This window comes from Gekko japonicus, unplaced genomic scaffold (genome assembly GCF_001447785.1).
Source record: "Gekko japonicus isolate JY-2015 unplaced genomic scaffold, Gekko_japonicus_V1.1 scaffold248, whole genome shotgun sequence".
In the NCBI taxonomy this organism is placed as follows: domain Eukaryota; kingdom Metazoa; phylum Chordata; class Lepidosauria; order Squamata; family Gekkonidae; genus Gekko; species Gekko japonicus.
In genome coordinates, this window is record NW_015169782.1 from 566,161 (window position 1) to 583,736 (window position 17,576).

The window sequence follows — 17,576 nt, forward strand, 5'->3', positions numbered from 1 at the left end:
CACACTAACCAATATACCATACTTATTAATTTATCTAAAATTCTTCTAATCCACTTGAGACATCCTCACATGAACATACAGGAAGCTCCCTTATACCGAATCAAACTGCTGGTCTATCAAGGTCAGTATTGTCTACTCAGACTGACAGCAGCTCTCCAGGGTCTCAGGCAGAGATCTTTCACACCACCTACTCCCTGGTCTTTTTTTTTTTAAATTGGAGATGCCAGGGATTGAACCTGGGACCTTCTGTATACCAACCAGATGCTCTACCACTGAGCCACGGCCCCTCTGTGGCCCACAAAGTGAGTACCACTGCACTAATGGCAGCACCTTCCTTGTATGTGAGGTGATTTCTGCTTGCAGAAGAGTCTCGTCTTGGGGGAAGGCGAGCCAGAGGTAGGCGCCACCAGTAGGAGGAAGAGATCTATAGGACCCACCCCAGAGTCTGGATGAATTTATGAGGCTGCCTTCGGCCAGGTCAGACCACTGAACCATCCAGGCCAGTTATCACCCACTCTGACTAGCCGTGGTTCTGCAAGGTCTCAGGCAGCGAAACATCTTTGTTCCATAGACTAGCCTGAGGTATCCCGGTCAGGACAGACTACTGCTACTAGACAGTTACTAAAACAATGTTTTATTAATTCTTATGGGTGTGTTCAGACGGGGCGTTTATGCCAGCTGAAACGCGATCACACTTACCTCCTGTCTGCGGAGCCCATCGCTGTATGCCCGTCACACACAGTAGGTGTCGGCGTTTGTTTTTTTTAAACTCAGTTTGCGCATGCGCATAGGCAGCCATCCACAGAATGGCGATCTTCGCGCATGCGCACAACACCCCATCCAGAAAAGCATGCCCTGAAGAGAGGACTTACCTTTAAAGTTTAAAGAGCAAACTGGCCTCCCTGAGGTCCCGGACTCCTCTAAAACCTTAAACTAAGGACCTTTTCTTTCTTTTTTTTAAACAAATGGGGGCAAAGCTTCGCCCAAGCACATAAGACAAATGCCGGGGCAAAGATTTGCCCAAGCGCATATTGTCAACCTAACAAAAAAAATGGCGGCCGAAAATAGGAAGAATCAGGCTTCCGAACAGAAGCGGCTCTACAATGGTGGAGAGCGATCAGACTGGGGGGGTGGGGGTAAAGCGGTTACAATCGTTGCACTCAGGATACCACCACTTGGGGACCTAAGTGGCAGAATACAACGGTTTAAAGCTCTTTGCAACGGTTAGGGACGGAAGGCAGATGTTCTACGTGTGAACGCCGGTAAGTACACCGATTCCAACTGGCACCTATACCGTTGCAAATGCCCCGTATTACTAAAGTGATACCTTGTTTTATCGATGGCTGCTTTGACCCGCTACCGGGATAGGATGGAATATAAATATCTTAGATAAAGAGGTAGGATTTTACTTTTTTTAAAGCTCCTTTTCAATACATTTGCTCAAATAACCTGATCCAATGCTGATCCCAAAAACTGGCCCACAGAAGAAAGCAGGTTTGTTACCATACGAAAGGGTTTGCATCCCAGATTCCCATCCATCCCTGTGTGATGTCGAACACCATCAAGCTACAGCTGACTTATGACAACCCTAGCAAGGGGCTTTCAAGGCAAGTGAGAAGCACAGAGGGTTTGCCATCGCCTTCCTCTCCAGAGCCTTCCTTGGTGGTCTCCCTTCCAAAGCCCTGCTTAGCTTCCAAAATCTGACAAGATCAGGCTATAACAGGGGTGGCTCGGGAGCCACATGCGGCTCTTTCACACCTATTGTGTGGCTCCCAGCAGGGCAGCTGGGGAAGCAAAGAGGAGGGGTGCCTCCCCAACCGGTCTTCCCTTCTCCAGCCAGTGTTCCCCTCCTGGGGTAGGCTTGAGACAGGGGGGAGCAGAGAAAGAAAGCAACGTTAACTTTAAATGCGTTCTCAAAGCCCCCCCAGCCTGCAAATATCATTGGACAAATAAAATATCATTATCAATATCTATTTTTACCCCCTTTTGTTTTTATTTTTTGGCCGCCTCATTTAATGTTAATAAAAAGCAAATTTGCATATTTTTCAATAATAAAAACATGTCTGTAATGTTTGTTCGTGTCATGCGGCTCTCAGACATCTGACGTTTATTGTGTGTGGCTCTTATGTTATGCAAGTTTGGCCACCCCTGGGCTATACCGTGACACCTTCCCTTCCCACCCATCCCTACATGACCACAGGAAGATTCTGAGTCCTTGGCTTGGACTCTGCCAAAAAATTCCATCAGCAGTGTACAAATTCTCTGCCTTTCCTCTCCTGGAGCTGCCCCAATTGCCCCCCCCCCGCTGCTCGGGGGGGGGCAGGACAGGGGACAAGACAGCAATCAAAGGGGCATGTTTTGTTGCAGAGGGGATGGCAAAACTCCCCTTCTTCCTTCAGTTATCCACAGAATCCAACCCCTTCTCTTCAACCTCTGTTCCCCTAACAGCAGCGGCGTTTTCTTCCAATGCAAGGAGCTTCCCTTTCATCCAGGGAAGGCTCCTTGTGGCGGCGGGAAGTGCCCTTTAGCGGGATAAAAGTAATCTTTGAAAAGAAACCATTAAGAACGACACACACAAAAGATGCTAACACAAACAGACTGTATTGTAAGGGGGGAGGGGAATGGAATCAGCACCGAAACTGCAGCGAGTCTAGCATAGGACAAAGGGTACTCCCAAACACTGCAGCTCTGGCTCATGGGGCGGAGGAAGGGGAAGGAGAGAAAAACCCCACCCCAGCTGTGCCAGAATTCTATTTAAACAATGACATCACAGATAAAACCCCACCCCCCCAACCCCCTTCAAATAAAGTGCCAGAGTTCTAAGTTTACTATTGTTATTCAGGAGGCGGCAGTGGGCACGGGAGGGAGGCATGTGGTTCAAGCATTGGGACCCAAAGTGCCAGCAAATGACCAACCAGCCCCACGGCTAAGGAAAAAACTGGATTTCCTGACTACACAATTTGGGGAAGGGGCTGTGGCTATAACACTCTGTGCCTCTGCACTGGCCGACTTCCAGCATCGGTAAGGATCCCCCTCCCTGCCACCCCCAGGCTTCTGGTCCCCCCCCTGCAACCCTCCCACATTCCTCAGTTCTGCGGGGTGGAGTAGAGGCTGTGGTGGTGGCTGCCGGAAACCGCCGCTTGCGAGAAGAGAAGGGGGGCCGTGGGAGGGTGACCCCCAAACCAATCCTGCTCGCTGCTGTGGTTGATGGAGCCATACCAGCTTCCGCTGCCCAGCCGTCCCGTCAGGCTGCAAGGGAGAAGAAGAAAAGGAGATTGGATTTATACCCCACCCTTCACTACCTGAAGGAGTTGCAGAGCAGTTTACTATCCCTTTCCCTCCCCCTCCCCACAACAGACACCCTGTGAGGTAGGTGGGGCTGAGAGAGCTCTCTTGAGAACTGCCCGTGAGAAAACAGCCCTGAAAGAACTTATGATTGACCCAAGGTCACACCAGTAGGTGTATGTGGAGGAGCGGGGAATCAAACCTGGTTCTCCCAGATTAGAGTCTGTGCTCCTAACCACTGGCTCTCACCAAAATGTTTGTGTGCGCGCGTGTGTGTGTGTGTGTGTGTGTGTGTGTGAGAGAGAGAGAGAGAGAGAGAGAGAGAGAGAGAGACAGACAGACAGACAGACAGACAGAAATATCTCGTTTGGGGTTTGGCAGCATTCTTGATCAGGAGTAAAGCCTACATAGCACCTTCAGGTTCAGAAGAAGAAAAAGAAGCAGATTGGATTTATACCCTGCCTTTCACTAACCAAGGGAGTCTCAGAGCGGCTTACAAACTCCTTTCCTTTCCCCTCCCCACAACAGACACCCTGTGAGGTAGGTGGGGCTGAGAGAGCTCTGACAGAAACCGCTCTTTTTCAAGAACAGCTCTGACAGAACTATGGCTTGCCCAAGATCATCCAGTAGCTGCGAGTGGAGGAGTGGGGAGTCAAACCCGGTTCTCCCAGATTGAAGTCCGCTCACTTAACCACTACACCAAACTGGCTCAGGTACAGTTTATCTCTGAATATCTGTCACGAGAGAGCTGAATGGCAGGGGAAGGCAGTTTGGCATTTGTGTTTGCCAGAGACATTGGGTGGGCCAGTTTTGTCTTTTGTCTTGGAGGGACTGGGGAAGAGGCAACGGGAGCCAGTTCTTCATCTGCATACTCCAAAGGCCCTCCGTGACACAAACCAGAGGGCTGGGATCATTATGGGTGCCCAGATACCAGGGAGGAAGAGGTTACCTGCTGGTCAGTCCTTCACTATCACGCTGTCCAGGGTGGTCAAAGAAATAGGAACGGGAGACTCCAAGCTGCCGGTTGAAGACACGGCTGGCACTCTGTATAGGGAGGGGAAAGCCATTACTCGGAACCTCTCTCATCTGCCCTCCCTTTTCCTTCCTCTCCTCCTGCCCAAGTCCCGTGACTCACAGCACGGCCACTCAGCAGCTTGTACCCAACGGACTGAAGCCGCCCCCTCCTGTCTGTCCCAGTAGACAGTGCTGTGAGAACACAGAAGACTACTGGATCAGTCCATCTAGTCCAGCGGTCCATGTAGTCCACCATCCTGTCTCACACAATGGCCAGCCAGTTCCTCTGGAGGGCCAACAGCACTGGGCTTCAGAGACTGACTGCCTCTAGATATGGACAGCCAGATTCGAATCCAGCAGCACCTTAGGGACCAACAAGATTTTCAGGGCATGGGCTTTTCAGAGTCAGAGCTCCCTTTGTCAGACTCTCTTTGACTGTGGAAAGTTCATACCACAAAAGCCTTGCCGGTCTTTAAGGTGCTGTTGGACTCAGACCACAGACCAACATGGCTGCTCACTGAAATGGACTACGGAGGCTCCCTTTAGCGGCTAGCAGCCACCGATGGACCTCTCCACCATGAATTTATTTATTTATTTCGGCTTCTATCCCGCCCTCCCCGCTGCAACAGGCTCACAACATTATTATTACTGATAAAACAATTTCAGTTAAAATGACAATAAATTAAACCTAAAAACAATACATAAAGTGCTAGCAATGGCATATAACATGGCGGGAGTCCGCAATCAGTTAGCGCATAGTCTGGGTCATGTCAGCAAGGCACAGGCTATTCAATTATGTTAATGATATTATTGGTGTTATTAGGATATTGATGGTATTGGGGGACAGGGCCTCAGATGGTCGCGGCGGCTCCTTAATCAAATGCCTGGTGGAAAATGACAATAAATTAAACCTAAAAACAATACATAAAGTGCTAGCGATGGCATACAACATGGCGGGAGTCCACAATCAGTTGGCGCATAGTCTGGGCCATGTCAGCAAGGCACAGGCTATTCAATTATGTTAATGATATTATTGGTGTTATTAGGATATTGATGGTATTGGGGGACAGGGCCTCAGATGGTCGCGGCGGCTCCTTAATCAAATGCCTGGTGGAAGGGCTTGGTTTTACAGGGCCTGCAGAACTGTAAAAGGTCCTGCATGACCCTGATGTCTTCCGGGAGCTCATTCCACCAGTACGGAGCTGCCACCGAGAAGGCCCTGGCCCTTGTTGCTGCAAGCCTGGCTTCTCTAGGGCCTGGGAGGACCAGGCGATTTTGACTACCCGATCGCAGTGCTCACTGGGGAACGTATGGGGAAAGGCGGTCCTTTAGGTACATAGGTCCCTGGCCATAAAGGGCTTTAAAGGTAAGTACCAGCACCTTGAACTGAATTCGCTACGCTATAGGCAGTCAGTGCAATGCTTTTAGCGCAGGCTGGATGTGTTCCCGCATAGGGAGACCCATCAGAAGCCTGGCCGCCACATTCTGCACTAGCTGCACCTTCTGAATTTGGGACAAGGGCAGCCCCATGCAGAAGGCATTACAGTAGTCCAGTCTCAAGGTGACCATTGCATGGATCACTGACGCCAGGTCGTTGCGCTCAAGGAAGGGAACCAACTGCCTGATCAGCCAAAGATGGTAAAAGTCTGACTTTGCAGCAGCTGCTACTTGGGCCTCCATCATTAGGGGGGCATCCAAGAGCACTCCCAAGCTCCAGACCTTCGCCGCTGGCACCAACGGTGCCCCACTGAAGGTCGGGAATGGGATCCCTACCCCCGGACTACTCCGACTCAGGCATAGGACCTCCGTCTTCGTCGGATTCAATTTCAGTTGGCTCAGTCTAAGCCATCCAGCCACGACTTGCAATGCCAGGTCCAGATCTTCCGGACTGGAGTCTGACCGGCCGCCCAACAACAGATAGAGCTGGGTGTCCGCAGACTAGTGGGTGCCTTTGGGACAGTTGTTCCCCTACAGCCATCCTTTGTCCCCAATCCCGGAGAAACGAGGAAAGCCACTGCAAGGCAGACCCCTGGATCCCAGTGTCAGCGAGGCGGTGGGTCAGTAGTTGGTGGTCGTCTCCGTCCCATGGCCTGGTCGGAAACCGGACTGGAAGGGATCTAAGGAATCTGGAACAGGACTGGAAGGGATCTAAGGAATATGCCTGATCCCCTTTTAAAGCCATCCAGGATCATGGCCATCACTGTGAGCACTGGCTGTGAATTCCACCATTTAACTATTGTGTATTTAATTCATGCCAATGTGTTGGCATTATTGCCAATTTGATTAGTGCCACGTGTCAGCATCCCCTAGGGGAGCAGACTATGGTGTGAAGAACAGTCTAGTCCCCTGAATGCTACAAAGGTCCATCTAGCTCATTTAACTTTCCCCCAAGGCAATGAGGACTAGAAACTTCTTTTTGAGAGAGAGAGAGAGAGAGAGAGAGAGAGAGAGAGAGAGAGAGAGAGAGAGAGAGAACATACTACATTGCATCAAATCTTCAAACATGATTCTATGCCAAAAGGCACTTGTAGACATTGCTAGTGGGAATGTAAAGTGATAGAAGAATTTTGGAAACTGGTTATAAAACAAATATCCACCATAACACAGTTTACAATACCACTGCAAATAGATATATTGATATTGAACAACTGGCATTGTTGTACATCCAGATCCCATAATATTGAACTCCTAGAACTACTTTGTGTCTCCGCCAGGGCAATAATTGTTCAATTCTGGAAGAATAATATAATCCTCACAATCAAAGACTGGATATTTAAAATACAAGAATTTTGCATACTAGACAAAATCACAGACCCCACCTCTCAAAAAGAAACTGATCCTTATACATCAAAGTTCGTATCTATCCGGTTTCCTGTTTTAGAATGTCTGTCGTCTAAGGAAGAGTTTAAATCTGTAGTAGGAACAATTAATCTTATATATTAAGGTTTCCCTAAGATTTCCTTTTCTTAGACAATAATTCTTGAATAATGTCTCTATCACTTTGTTGGCTGAGCTAAGCCATACTACCAACTCATTTAAATACTAGCTAGACTATTGTTCAACTTTGTTGTTGTATGTATATATATAAAACTGTATATTATATAAAACTAAAATTAAAATTAAAAAAAACAAACATGATTCTGTGCAATGCTAAATGCTTGGGGCCGGCGGGAATCCTGGAAACCCGACACCCACACCCCACCCCCCCCCACCCCACCCAGCCTCAGGTCTTGCTTCCATCATCCGCTGATCAGCTTGTTTGTTTTGAGCTTTGGGCCCCCCCCCCCCCCCCCCGGTCTCTCACCATATCCTGAGCAGGCCGATGCACCCGGAAGAATCCCACCAGCAATGCAGTGGGCAGCAGTTCCCAGATGAAGAGGATGAGGCCAAAGACGATGTATCCTTGGTCTCCCAGGTCTGTGATTAGATCCGCCTGGGATGGGAGCAGACGGAAGACAGGTCAGATGCCGGGTGGAGAGTGGATCTCTGAACCAACACCCCCCACCCTCCCCACTCTGGTATCCCAATGAGTATGGCTGGGTAGCATCAGTAGAGCCCACGCCACGGGATTTCAGGGACGTGAGCCACACGCTATGGCAGAAGGCAAAATAACGCCCAACAGTTGGAGGGGCCGTGGTAGAGCCAAAACTGGCATGCAGAAGGGGCCTGGGTCCAGTCCTCAGGCAAAGGATCTCAGGTAGTTGATATTAGGGGTGATCCTTTTTCTGCCCCCGGCCCTGGACAACTGCTGCTGGTCAGAGTAGATGACCCTGAGGTAAATGGTCCAAAAGTAGAATTATGCTTCAAAACAAAACGTGCCCAGCGACTTCTTCTGTATTGTGGGTGGAAGCTGCACGCGTATAAAAGTTAGCCGGTCCCCTGGAAGGCCAGCTCTCAAGCCATCCAGAGAGAACAGCCAAGTCCCACCTTGGCCAATGGGGTTATCCATAAATAAATCAGAGCATCCTACTGTGCAACTTCTGCATTGTTTAACGTGCCAGGTTAATACACATCTGCTCTGTTTCTCCTTCGTTTTAGACTTTTGCTTGGTTTTAGATTTCAGCTATCCTAATCCTATTTACATTGCTTATTGGATGTCCCGTCCTATTGATTTGCAATGACTTACAACAGGGTTCCCCAACTTTTTTGAGCCTCTGGGCACATCGGGAGTTTTGCCTTCTGCAAGCCAAATGGAATAACACCCCCCCCTCCTCATGCCTCCTGGGAAGAAGGAAAGCCTGAAGGGGGAGTGTGGTTACATGGCCTAAGAAAAGCCCAGGCACTTATTAGTTCTCCTAATCCTCCAGTGGAAAACCCTTTCATTTGAATGAAGGCAGCCAATAACAAGCCTTGCCTTACAAAGGCCCCACCCACTTTCTGAAAAGCTCAGGGGGCACTGTGAAAAGTCCTGGCAGGCGCCATGGCGCCCATGTTGGGGAACCCTGACTTACACTGTGTAATCCACCATGAATCTCAGTGGGAGTGACAGATTATAAATAACGTGAATAAAACGCTCTGCCCCAACCTTTTTGAGCCTCTGGGCACATCGGAAGTTTTGAGAGGGGGTGGAAAGCTCCACCCCCAAAAATGCCTTCCGCAAGCCAAATGGAATACCCCCCCCTCCTCATGCCTCCTGGGAAAGAAGGAAAGCCTGAAGGGGGAGTGTGGAACCACGTGGTCTAAGAAAAGCCCAGGCGCTTATTAGTTCTCCTAATCCTCCAGTGGAAAACTCTTTCATTTGAATGAAGGCAGCCAATAACAAGCCTTGCCTTACAAAGGCCCCACCCACTTTCTGAAAAGCTCAGGGGGCACTGTGAAAAGTCCTGGCAGGCGCCATGGCGCCCATGTTGGGGAACCCTGACTTACACTGTGTAATCCACCATGAATCTCAGTGGGAGTGACAGATTATAAATAACGTGAATAAAACGAATAAAAATCAGGGCTATTTTTGGGCAGGAACGCACAGGAACGGAGTTCCGGCTGGCTCCTGAGTTGGCATTAGCATTAGCATAATAGGCCACACCCAACAGCAGAAACTCATTAGGATTGGCTACATTAGGGGTGTGTGGCCTAACATGCAAAGAAGTTCCTGCTACAAAAAAAGCCCAGGGTTTTGACAACAAAGTAAACAGAATAACAAGCAAAAGGTGGGTGTGATTGGATGACCACACTTCTGGTAACATGTGGGGTGTGGCCTAATATGCTAATGAGCTGTGCTATCAGGGGTGTGGCCTAATATGCTAATGTGTTTCTGCTGTTGGGTGCGGCCTAATATGCTAATGAGTTCCTGCCGGGCTTTTTCTACAAAAAAAGCCCTGATAAAAATGAATGAGATTCAAGCATGGCTAGATGGATGTTATTTCACAGGCGTTGCCAAAAGTCCCTATCTGGTGAGCTCATTTCCTCCCTAATCCCACATCTGTTGGGGCTGGTTGCAGTTTATACAACAGAGAGAGACAGGCTTTGAACCAGTCGCCTGGGAACACAGCTGCCTTCCCCTGAGTCAGACCCTGGGTCTTTCAAGTTACTGTTTGTTCTGACTGGCAGCAGCTCTACACGGACTCAAGCAGAGGTCTTTCACATCACCTACTATCTGATCCTTTTAAGTGGAAATGCCGGGGACTGAACCTTCTCCATGCCAAGCAGGTGCTTCAAAGTACTCTCCGTGACTGGATCTGAGATTTCAGAGATGAGTCCTTCCACTGGGAAAATGGGGTTCGGAGCTCAGCCCAGATGAGCTGCGGACCGGCCCCGCGCATTGCACAGCCGCGCTCACCTGGTCCGATACGTTGTACCAGTCATAGTCAAAAGAGTCAAGACGGGTGCGGGAAGAGAGAGCCAGGGCTGCCAGGTTGTAGCATGCTCGGCTGGCGTACAGCAAGACGATGGTGCCACCCATGGCAGCTGTTTGACACAGGGTGGTGCCCTGTAAGGGAAGAGGCAGGCGGGTAAGGAAGACTGACAGCCAAGGGGTAGACCTAGGGGTCCACTGCAGCAAAGACCCTTGCGGCATCTTAAACACTAGTAAGTTAATTGTGGTGGTGGCCACTTGGTCAGAAGCAAGAAATGGTCAGAAGAACAGCCCTGCTGGATCTGGTCAAAGGTCCATCTAGTTGAGTATTCTGTTTCCCAGAATGGCCAGCCCAGGTGCTTTGGGGAAGTCTATCAGCGGGGCATGACAACAGTGTCCTTCTTCTCCTGTTGTCCAACCCCAAAGCCAGTTTGGTGTAGTGGTTAGGAGCACGGACTGTGATCTGGGAGAACTGGGTTTGATTCCCCACTCCTCCAAATGCAGTAGCTGGGTGACCTTGGGCAAGCCACAGTTCTCCCAGAGCTGTTCTCTCGACAGCAGTTCTCTCAGAGCTCTCTCAGCCCCAGTTACTCCACAGGGGAGAGGAAGGGAAGGAGATTGTAAACCACTCTGAGACTCTGAGTGCAGGGCAGGGTATAAATCCAATCTCCTCTCTTCTCAACTGGTATTCACAGGTGCACTACCTCTGGACACAGAAATTTTCCACTTAGCCATTGTGCCAGACAGACCCTCTTTTTGAAATTTTGTAACGTCCAGCCTGATGAAGAGTTCTGGGGAACTTGAAAGCTTGTCCAATATTTTGTGTCCTTTGGTTGGTCCCTTATAAAAGGTATTGCATGGATCTTGTTATTTGGACTTTGCATTGCTATACAGCCACACAACTTTTCCCATCCTCCAAACACCACTCTAGTTTGCGTTAAACTGCTGAAATTACAATGGCCATCCTATGGGCAAAAACTAGGCCCTCTTCTGTACCTGGATTGCCAGCATGGGGGAATCAAACTCATGCCGTTGAGATTGTCCAACGTGACACCAACCAAGGTCACCTAAGTAAGTTTGGCTAGGGATCTAGGGGACACCAGATCCAATCTGGGCAGGTGAAACCCGTTCCTAGCTAAACCGCCAGTGGTAATGAATAGGTGCAACAACACTGATAGTCTGCCTAAGGCATGAATAGCTTCCGCGGTGTGATAAATTGCAGTGTGATAGCTGTGCTAGAGCAACAGCAAAAATAGTATGCTGTGGTACCTTAAAAACGCCAATAGATTTACTGCAGCAGAAGCTGTTGAGGGACCAGAGTGCCCAAATGCTTTTGAGGGGCTGTGGTAGTCCACAAAAGTTAAATCTGCAAACCTGTTCTTCTGTCAAGGGCATAAGAACACAAGAAGAGCCCTGCTGGATCAGACCAATGGTCCATCTAGTCCAGCATCCTGTCTCACAGACTGGCCAACCAGTTCCTCCGCAAGGATAAGAACAGGGCAGAGAGGCTGAGGCCTTCCCGATGCTACCTCCTGGTACTGGGATTCAGAGGTTGACTACTTCTGAACATGGAGGTTTCCCTTCAGTCACCATGGCTAGTAACCACTGACAGATCTATCCTCCAAAGTGCCATAAGCATCTCTGTTGTCTTTTCTCGCGTGTACCCCAGCCATTCCTGGGTTTTGTTGAGACCAGGTTCCCCCAGTATCAAATTTGCTAATGAGCTAAAGATAAGAGACTGTTAAAGAAGCAGCAGCAGAAGAAGAGTTGGTTTTTATACCCCGCTTTTCTCTATTTTAAGCAGCTTATAATCACCTTCCCTTCCTCTCCCCATCACAGGCACCTTGTGAGGTAGGTGGGGCTGAGAGGGTTCTGAGAGAACAGTGACTGGCCCCAGGTCACCCAGCAGGCCTCATGTGAAGGAAGGGGAATCAAATCCGGTTCTCCAGATTAGATTTTGCCACTATTAACCACCACACCACACTGGCTCTCAATCATCTTAAGCTCCCTGCTAGTCAACCAAGAGGCACTGTATTATTTTTGCCCTGCTTTTTGGGCAAACCTGGCTACCAGAGCAACTTATAGCAATTTAAAAAAAATGTATGCAAATACTAATTAAAAAGTAACACGAAAAAGGTGCTGAGTTCAGCTTCACGTTAGCCATGAACTGATGTGTGGTCTTGGGCAAAGCCTTCCTTGCTCGTGCAGGGAGGGGGGAAAGTGGGACAGAGGGGATTTCCCATGGCTCTGTCTTCCCCATAATTAGACGACTCAAGAATCTCAGCACAGAATAAAAATATGTTTATAGAATTGGGCACTGCCACCGGATATGAATGAATGAGCTCATTCCTTTTACATCTCCAGCACAGATTTGATATACTCGATCATGTTGACAGAATCATAGAATGACAGAGCTGGAAGGGGCCAGAGAGGCCACCTATTCCAACCCCCTGCTCAATGCAGGGTCAGCCTGGAGCATCCCTGACAAGTGTTTGTCCAGCTGCTGCTTGAAGACCGCCAGGGAGGGGGAGTTCATCACCTCACTAGCAATGTTCCCTCTAAGCTGTGGAGTCCTGTGAGCAAAAATTCTACTTTGTGAGCTACCGGCATTAAAGTTGTGAGCAGGTGAATTGGCTATTGAATAACTTAGTTTGCTCTGGAATCATCCTTCCTGAGCTAAGACAAAAATGTGTGAGCCGGAGGCTAAAAAACTGTGAGCTAGCTCACACTAACTCAGCTTAGAGGGAACACTGCTCACTAGGCAGCTGATTCCAATGTTGCACAGCTCTTACTGTCAAAACGTTTTTCCTAAGATCCAGCCAGCTGTTACATTCCTGCCCTAAATTTAAACCCATTATTGTGAGTCCTATCCTCTGCTGCTGAAAGGAACAGCTCCCTGCCCTCCTCTAAGCGACAGCCCTTCAAATACTTCAAGAGAGCCATCATGTCCCCCTTCAACCTCCTCTTCTCCAGACTAAATATTCCCAAGTCCCTCATCCTTTCCTCACAGAGCTTGGTCTCCATATTGACTTATACAGTGTAATTCACCTTGAGTCTCAGTGAGAAATAAATAACAAAAATAAATAAATAAATGAGAAAAGTTAGGCCACAGGGTCCCACCCACCCACCCACCTCAATCTCAGCAGAACCCACCTTGGCTTCCAGATAGATCCGTGTGGAAGGGGAGCCACGGGCCACGAGGCAGAGACACAGCGCAAGAGAGACAGCCCCCAACACAAACAGCGAGTCGTTGATGAGGACCCGTGCCAGAACCACAGCCCAGGGCTCTGCCCGGCGTGCCCGCACTAGCACGGCACATGCCACGTTCACCACCAGGAAGAGGAGGCTGGCGCCCAAGCATGCCCCCCGCACTGCCAACCTGGGGAGGAGAGAAAAGGATGGAGAAAGTCAGTCATGGCACTGCATGAAGAGCTCTGCTGAATCAGAGTAAGGGGCCAACTAGTCAAGCACCCTGTCTTTAGTGGAGGCTGATCAGATGCTTCTGGGAAGCATGGAAACAATAGCCCTCCCAAGAACTGGGCGTTCAGTGGCACACTGCCTCCGAACATGGAAGCTCTATTTACAGGCTAGCAGCCAATAGGCCTCTCCTCGGCACTGAATTTGTTGGATCTCCTTCGAAAGCGATCTCAGCTCAAGGCTTTCTAAGATCAGGGCTCCCCACAGGAAGCAAAGGTGCTTGAAGCCAAGCTTAACGTCATCCCCACCCTTTGCATTTGCCCCACATACTCCCCTACACCCAAGCAAGAGGGAATGTGTGGGAAGGCAGGATGCGAGTGTTATGATTTACAGACAAAACTGGACACACACGGGTACTCACAGGCCTCTGGTCAGTTCAGGGCGGTATTTTGCTTTGGCCTTGAAAACCACCTGGAAGGGAGTGGAGGGGGGGGGGAGATTAGCGGTACACAAGATGCAGGGATGAGGAAGCCATCTTGAAACAACTGATCCGCCACCCCTCTGGCCACCATGGCCCAAAGCCCAAAGGGGATGACAAAGGAACTCAGTTCCGTCAGCATGGCCTGATCCCCACACAGACGGGTTCCCCCTTGCGCATAAAGCGACAGGGAGGGAGAAGCACCGTAACAGTGCTTGCATGCACCTCTTATCCCTCCCTAGGTCCAAGGTGACCTGTCTGCTTGCGCAAGGCCCACTGTGATTGGGAAACACCATCAAGTAACTCATTCCAGAAAGGTGAATGACCAGCTCAGATATGGAAGTGACCTTTAGAGCAGTGCTGTGGGATACACAGGCGGGCAGACAGACACACACCTCCTTCTGTTTCTATGTGTGTGGGAGAGATGAGGAGAGGGGAGGCCGAGCACAGCCCCTTCCAGATCCCCTCTGCCTTTGTTTAACTAATAACTTCTCTTGCCTCACAAGGATCTGAAACATATTTCAAGGTTTCTGACACAGAACTGGGTGTGGATTTAAGGAGAAAGCCCCACCGCTCTGCAGATCCCTTCTGCAGATAACCAGCTCTCAATTACCCATTGTTGAAAAGGGAATAACAAGCGTTCTAAGGTAAATTGTGCCGTCAAGTCTTAACTGGCCCCGTGACGTTCCATCTCACGGGGTTTTCAAGAGATTAGCAGAGGTGGTTGGCCATTGCTTTCCTCTGCATGGCAGCCCCCCATCTTTCCCCAATGGTCTCCCATCCAACTTCTGCCCCTGTTTAGCTTACAAGGTCTGACAAGACTGGGCGACTCTGGGCTACTAGGGCGGTTACAACAGTGTAAAGGTAAAGGTAAAGGTTCCCTTGCTTGAAAGCCAGTCGAGTCCGACTCTAGGGTTGCGGTGCTCATCTCTGTTTCAAAGCCGAAGAGCCAGCGCTGTCCGAAGACATTTCCGTGGTCATGTGGCCGGCATGACTAAACACCAAGGCACACGGAACGCTGTTACCTTCCCACCGAAGTGGTCCCTATTTATCTACTTGCGATTTCTTGCTTTCGAACTGCTAGGTTGGCAGGAGCTGGAACTAGAGATGGGAGCTCACTCCGTCATGCGGCACACTCGGGTCTCGAACTGCTGAACTACTGACCTTCCACAGCCTGCAATTCAGCGTCTTAACCACTTGAGCCACCGCTCAGGAACCTTTTACACCAACCCTGCAAGGTAGTTTGGTTTTTACAACCATCACAACTACCCATATCGCAGATAGAAGGCTGAGGACACAAGAGAGCAGTGCCACCAAGTGTATTTGCGGCAGAGGTGACATTCGAACTAGGGGTTTTTCAGTTAACAGCTCAGTCTCTTAACCCCGATGCGGCACTCCCTATCGATAAGAAACACTGGCAACGAGTTCAAGTTGTAACTCTGGTTTATGCAGTTCAGACAGAGCGAATGCTGATTTCTAGAGCGCACAGGTAACCAAAGAGTTGCAGACAAAGATACACACATTCCATCGTTCCTAGTACACCCATTTCACAGAACCAAAGTACACAAGGATTTTGAAGCTGTGTACACAGCCTTCATATATAACCAAGGCCCCTCTGACACTCCTGTTTGCAAACTCTTGCCAAAGAGAAGCCCTTCCAGCCATTCTACATCAGCCTCTTTACCCACAAGCCACCTAGGCCAGCACAGCTTCATGAGCATTTTACCTGGGCAAAATACAGGTTCATGAGGGTCAAGGTGAAGAACTGCAGGCAGACCGGGCAGCAGTAGAGAAGCCAGAAGAAGAAAGGACCCAAGTGGTTGGCCTTGAGGGTGTTTCTGAAGTAGAAGGAGAAGAGGGTGGTGCGCAGGGCGGCCCAGAGGAGGCAGAGGAAGAGGAAGACAGTCTGGTAGCTGAACTTCTTGTGGCGATAGAAGAGAACCAGCCAGAGTTGGGCGTAGACCGAGAGGAAAAGCAAGGCGTACAGCGCCGTGTACAACGCCGTGAGCCCAACCTTGACCGCGGGCGGGAAGGCAGGCGTGAGGCGGGAAGCCGGCACGACCACACTGAGGTTGCTGAGGACTTTCTCCATCTTGAGTGTTGCAGGCTGGGGTGTGTGTGTGGGGGGGTGTCCCCGATTCGGCTAGGAGGGAGTCATTTCCAGCCGGGCATCAGCAGAGCCTCACTCGCTTAGGCGGAGGAGCTGCCCCCAGCTTCACAGGGGTGCCGGTTACATCCTTCAAGGCTGTGGGAGGCTGACCCTTTCCGCAGATGAATTAAGGGCTCCGGGCCAGTTCCATGGAGGTTATAGAAGGGCAAGGAGGGGTGGGCCAACAGAGTGGCACCTCCGGCGCCCACCCGCCCTCTCTGCTACGAAGGCATAGAGAGGAGAACCGGATCCAGTCCTTGGTGTAAAAGCCGCCCCAATCCCTGTAAGTGGGAAGGCAGGTCAGACAGCAGTTATGCCCGGAATCCCTGTCAGAAGGGAAAAGGGGGGGGGAGGGGGGGGGCTACCCTCCAAAAATAAGGTTTCCTTTTTTTTTTTGGAGGGGGGGGGGAACCCTCTCTATCCCTAAACCAGAAGCCAGCCAATTTTTAAGGCTGCTTTCTGTCTTGTCCCTACTGTCCCGGTCACTGGTCTCTTATTCCAGCTCTCAGACGCCAGGGCCTCTGGCCCCCCACCCAGTTCACGGACCCCTTTGGCCTGTTTCCTCCAGATTCTCGGGCACCTGAGCCACCAGCTCCCGGGTCCCTTCCCCCTCGCCTCCTCCAGGTCCTCGGGACACCTGGGTCCCTCTGCTTCTCCAGCTTTGGGGCGTCCCTTACTTAGCCCCCTCCCTTCCAGACGCCTGGGACTTTTGGCCCCCTCCCCCTCAGCTGCTCAGTCGCCTGACATCCCCCAACAAACTTAGCCCCCTCCCTTCCAGACGCCTGGGACTTTTGGCCCCCTCCCCCCCAGATGCTCAGACACCCCCCACCCCCCCCCCCCCGGAGGCCTAGGTCTCCTGGCCCCTCTCTCTCTCTTATCGACTGCCCCCTGCCTGGTCTCAGGCCCTCGGACGCCTGGGTTCCTCCTCTGTGTTCTGCTGTAGCTCCCCCCTCCTGCCCGCCGGACTCCTGGTTCCCTTTAACCTTCCCCGCCGGACTCCTGACCTCCCTCCCGCGCCCTCGGCTGCCTCGGCTCCTCGGCTCTTTCCAGATTCCCGGCCGCCGCCGGCCCCCCTCGGCTGCCTTTCCCCCCCAATTTGGGGGAGGAGGGTCCCCCGGCCTAGAGCGCTCCCCAGCTGCCCCAACTCCCGTCAGTTCCCCAGTTACGCAAAGGGAGTAAGCCCCGCCTCCCCTGTCTCACCAGCTTGGCGAGAGGGTCACGGCGTCTTCCTCATCGCCTTCGTCTTCCCTTGCGCAAAGGACGTAAGCCGTGCTGTGAATGGCGCGCTGAGCATAGAGTGTTCTGGCTGGAGCGGTACGGCTGCTTCCGGCCGCCATGTTTACTGTGGGCAATGGTACTTGCCCCAGTTCTTTCGCCAGTGCCGAGAGAGGGCGGACGTAATACGCTTTTTCATTATCTCCCGCTAAGGGTCCCATAAGCGT

At 50.8% G+C, this 17,576-nt stretch overlaps 1 protein-coding gene and 1 non-coding gene across 3 annotated transcripts; both read right to left on the reverse strand.

Moving 5' to 3' along the window:
- Positions 1–215: 215 nt before the first annotated feature.
- TRNAT-GGU lies at positions 216–287 on the reverse strand. The gene has a single exon. It is a non-coding gene; the product is annotated as a tRNA-Thr (tRNA).
- Positions 288–2,586: 2,299 nt separating this feature from the next.
- GPR137 (G protein-coupled receptor 137) lies at positions 2,587–17,407 on the reverse strand. Of its 2 annotated transcripts, XM_015416812.1 has the most exons (8): positions 17,335–17,407; positions 15,712–16,415; positions 13,929–13,978; positions 13,244–13,469; positions 10,076–10,225; positions 7,604–7,732; positions 4,235–4,329; positions 2,587–3,249 (listed from the first exon to the last, which is right to left on the reverse strand). In XM_015416812.1, exons 2-8 carry the CDS (start codon positions 16,075–16,077, stop codon positions 3,087–3,089), a joined length of 1,179 nt encoding a protein of 392 aa, XP_015272298.1. In that variant the 5' UTR covers positions 16,078–16,415; positions 17,335–17,407; the 3' UTR covers positions 2,587–3,086. The 2 variants fall into 2 exon arrangements, with proteins under 2 accessions (XP_015272298.1, XP_015272297.1); XM_015416811.1 differs by lacking the exon at positions 17,335–17,407 and having other exon boundaries at positions 15,712–16,487.
- Between the last annotated feature and the right edge of the window lie 169 nt (positions 17,408–17,576).

Excerpts from the sequence above, each read along its gene's own strand:
- GPR137 (XM_015416812.1), bottom strand. The coding sequence starts at position 16,077 with ATGGAGAAAGTCCTCAGCAACCTCAGTGTGGTCGTGCCGGCTTCCCGC. Across the intron at positions 13,470-13,928 it reads CCTGAACTGACCAGAGGCCT|GTTGGCAGTGCGGGGGGCAT; the intron begins GTGAGTACCCGT and ends TCTCCTCCCCAG. Across the intron at positions 4,330-7,603 it reads ATCGGCCTGCTCAGGATATG|AGTGCCAGCCGTGTCTTCAA; the intron begins GTGAGAGACCGG and ends CTCCCTATACAG.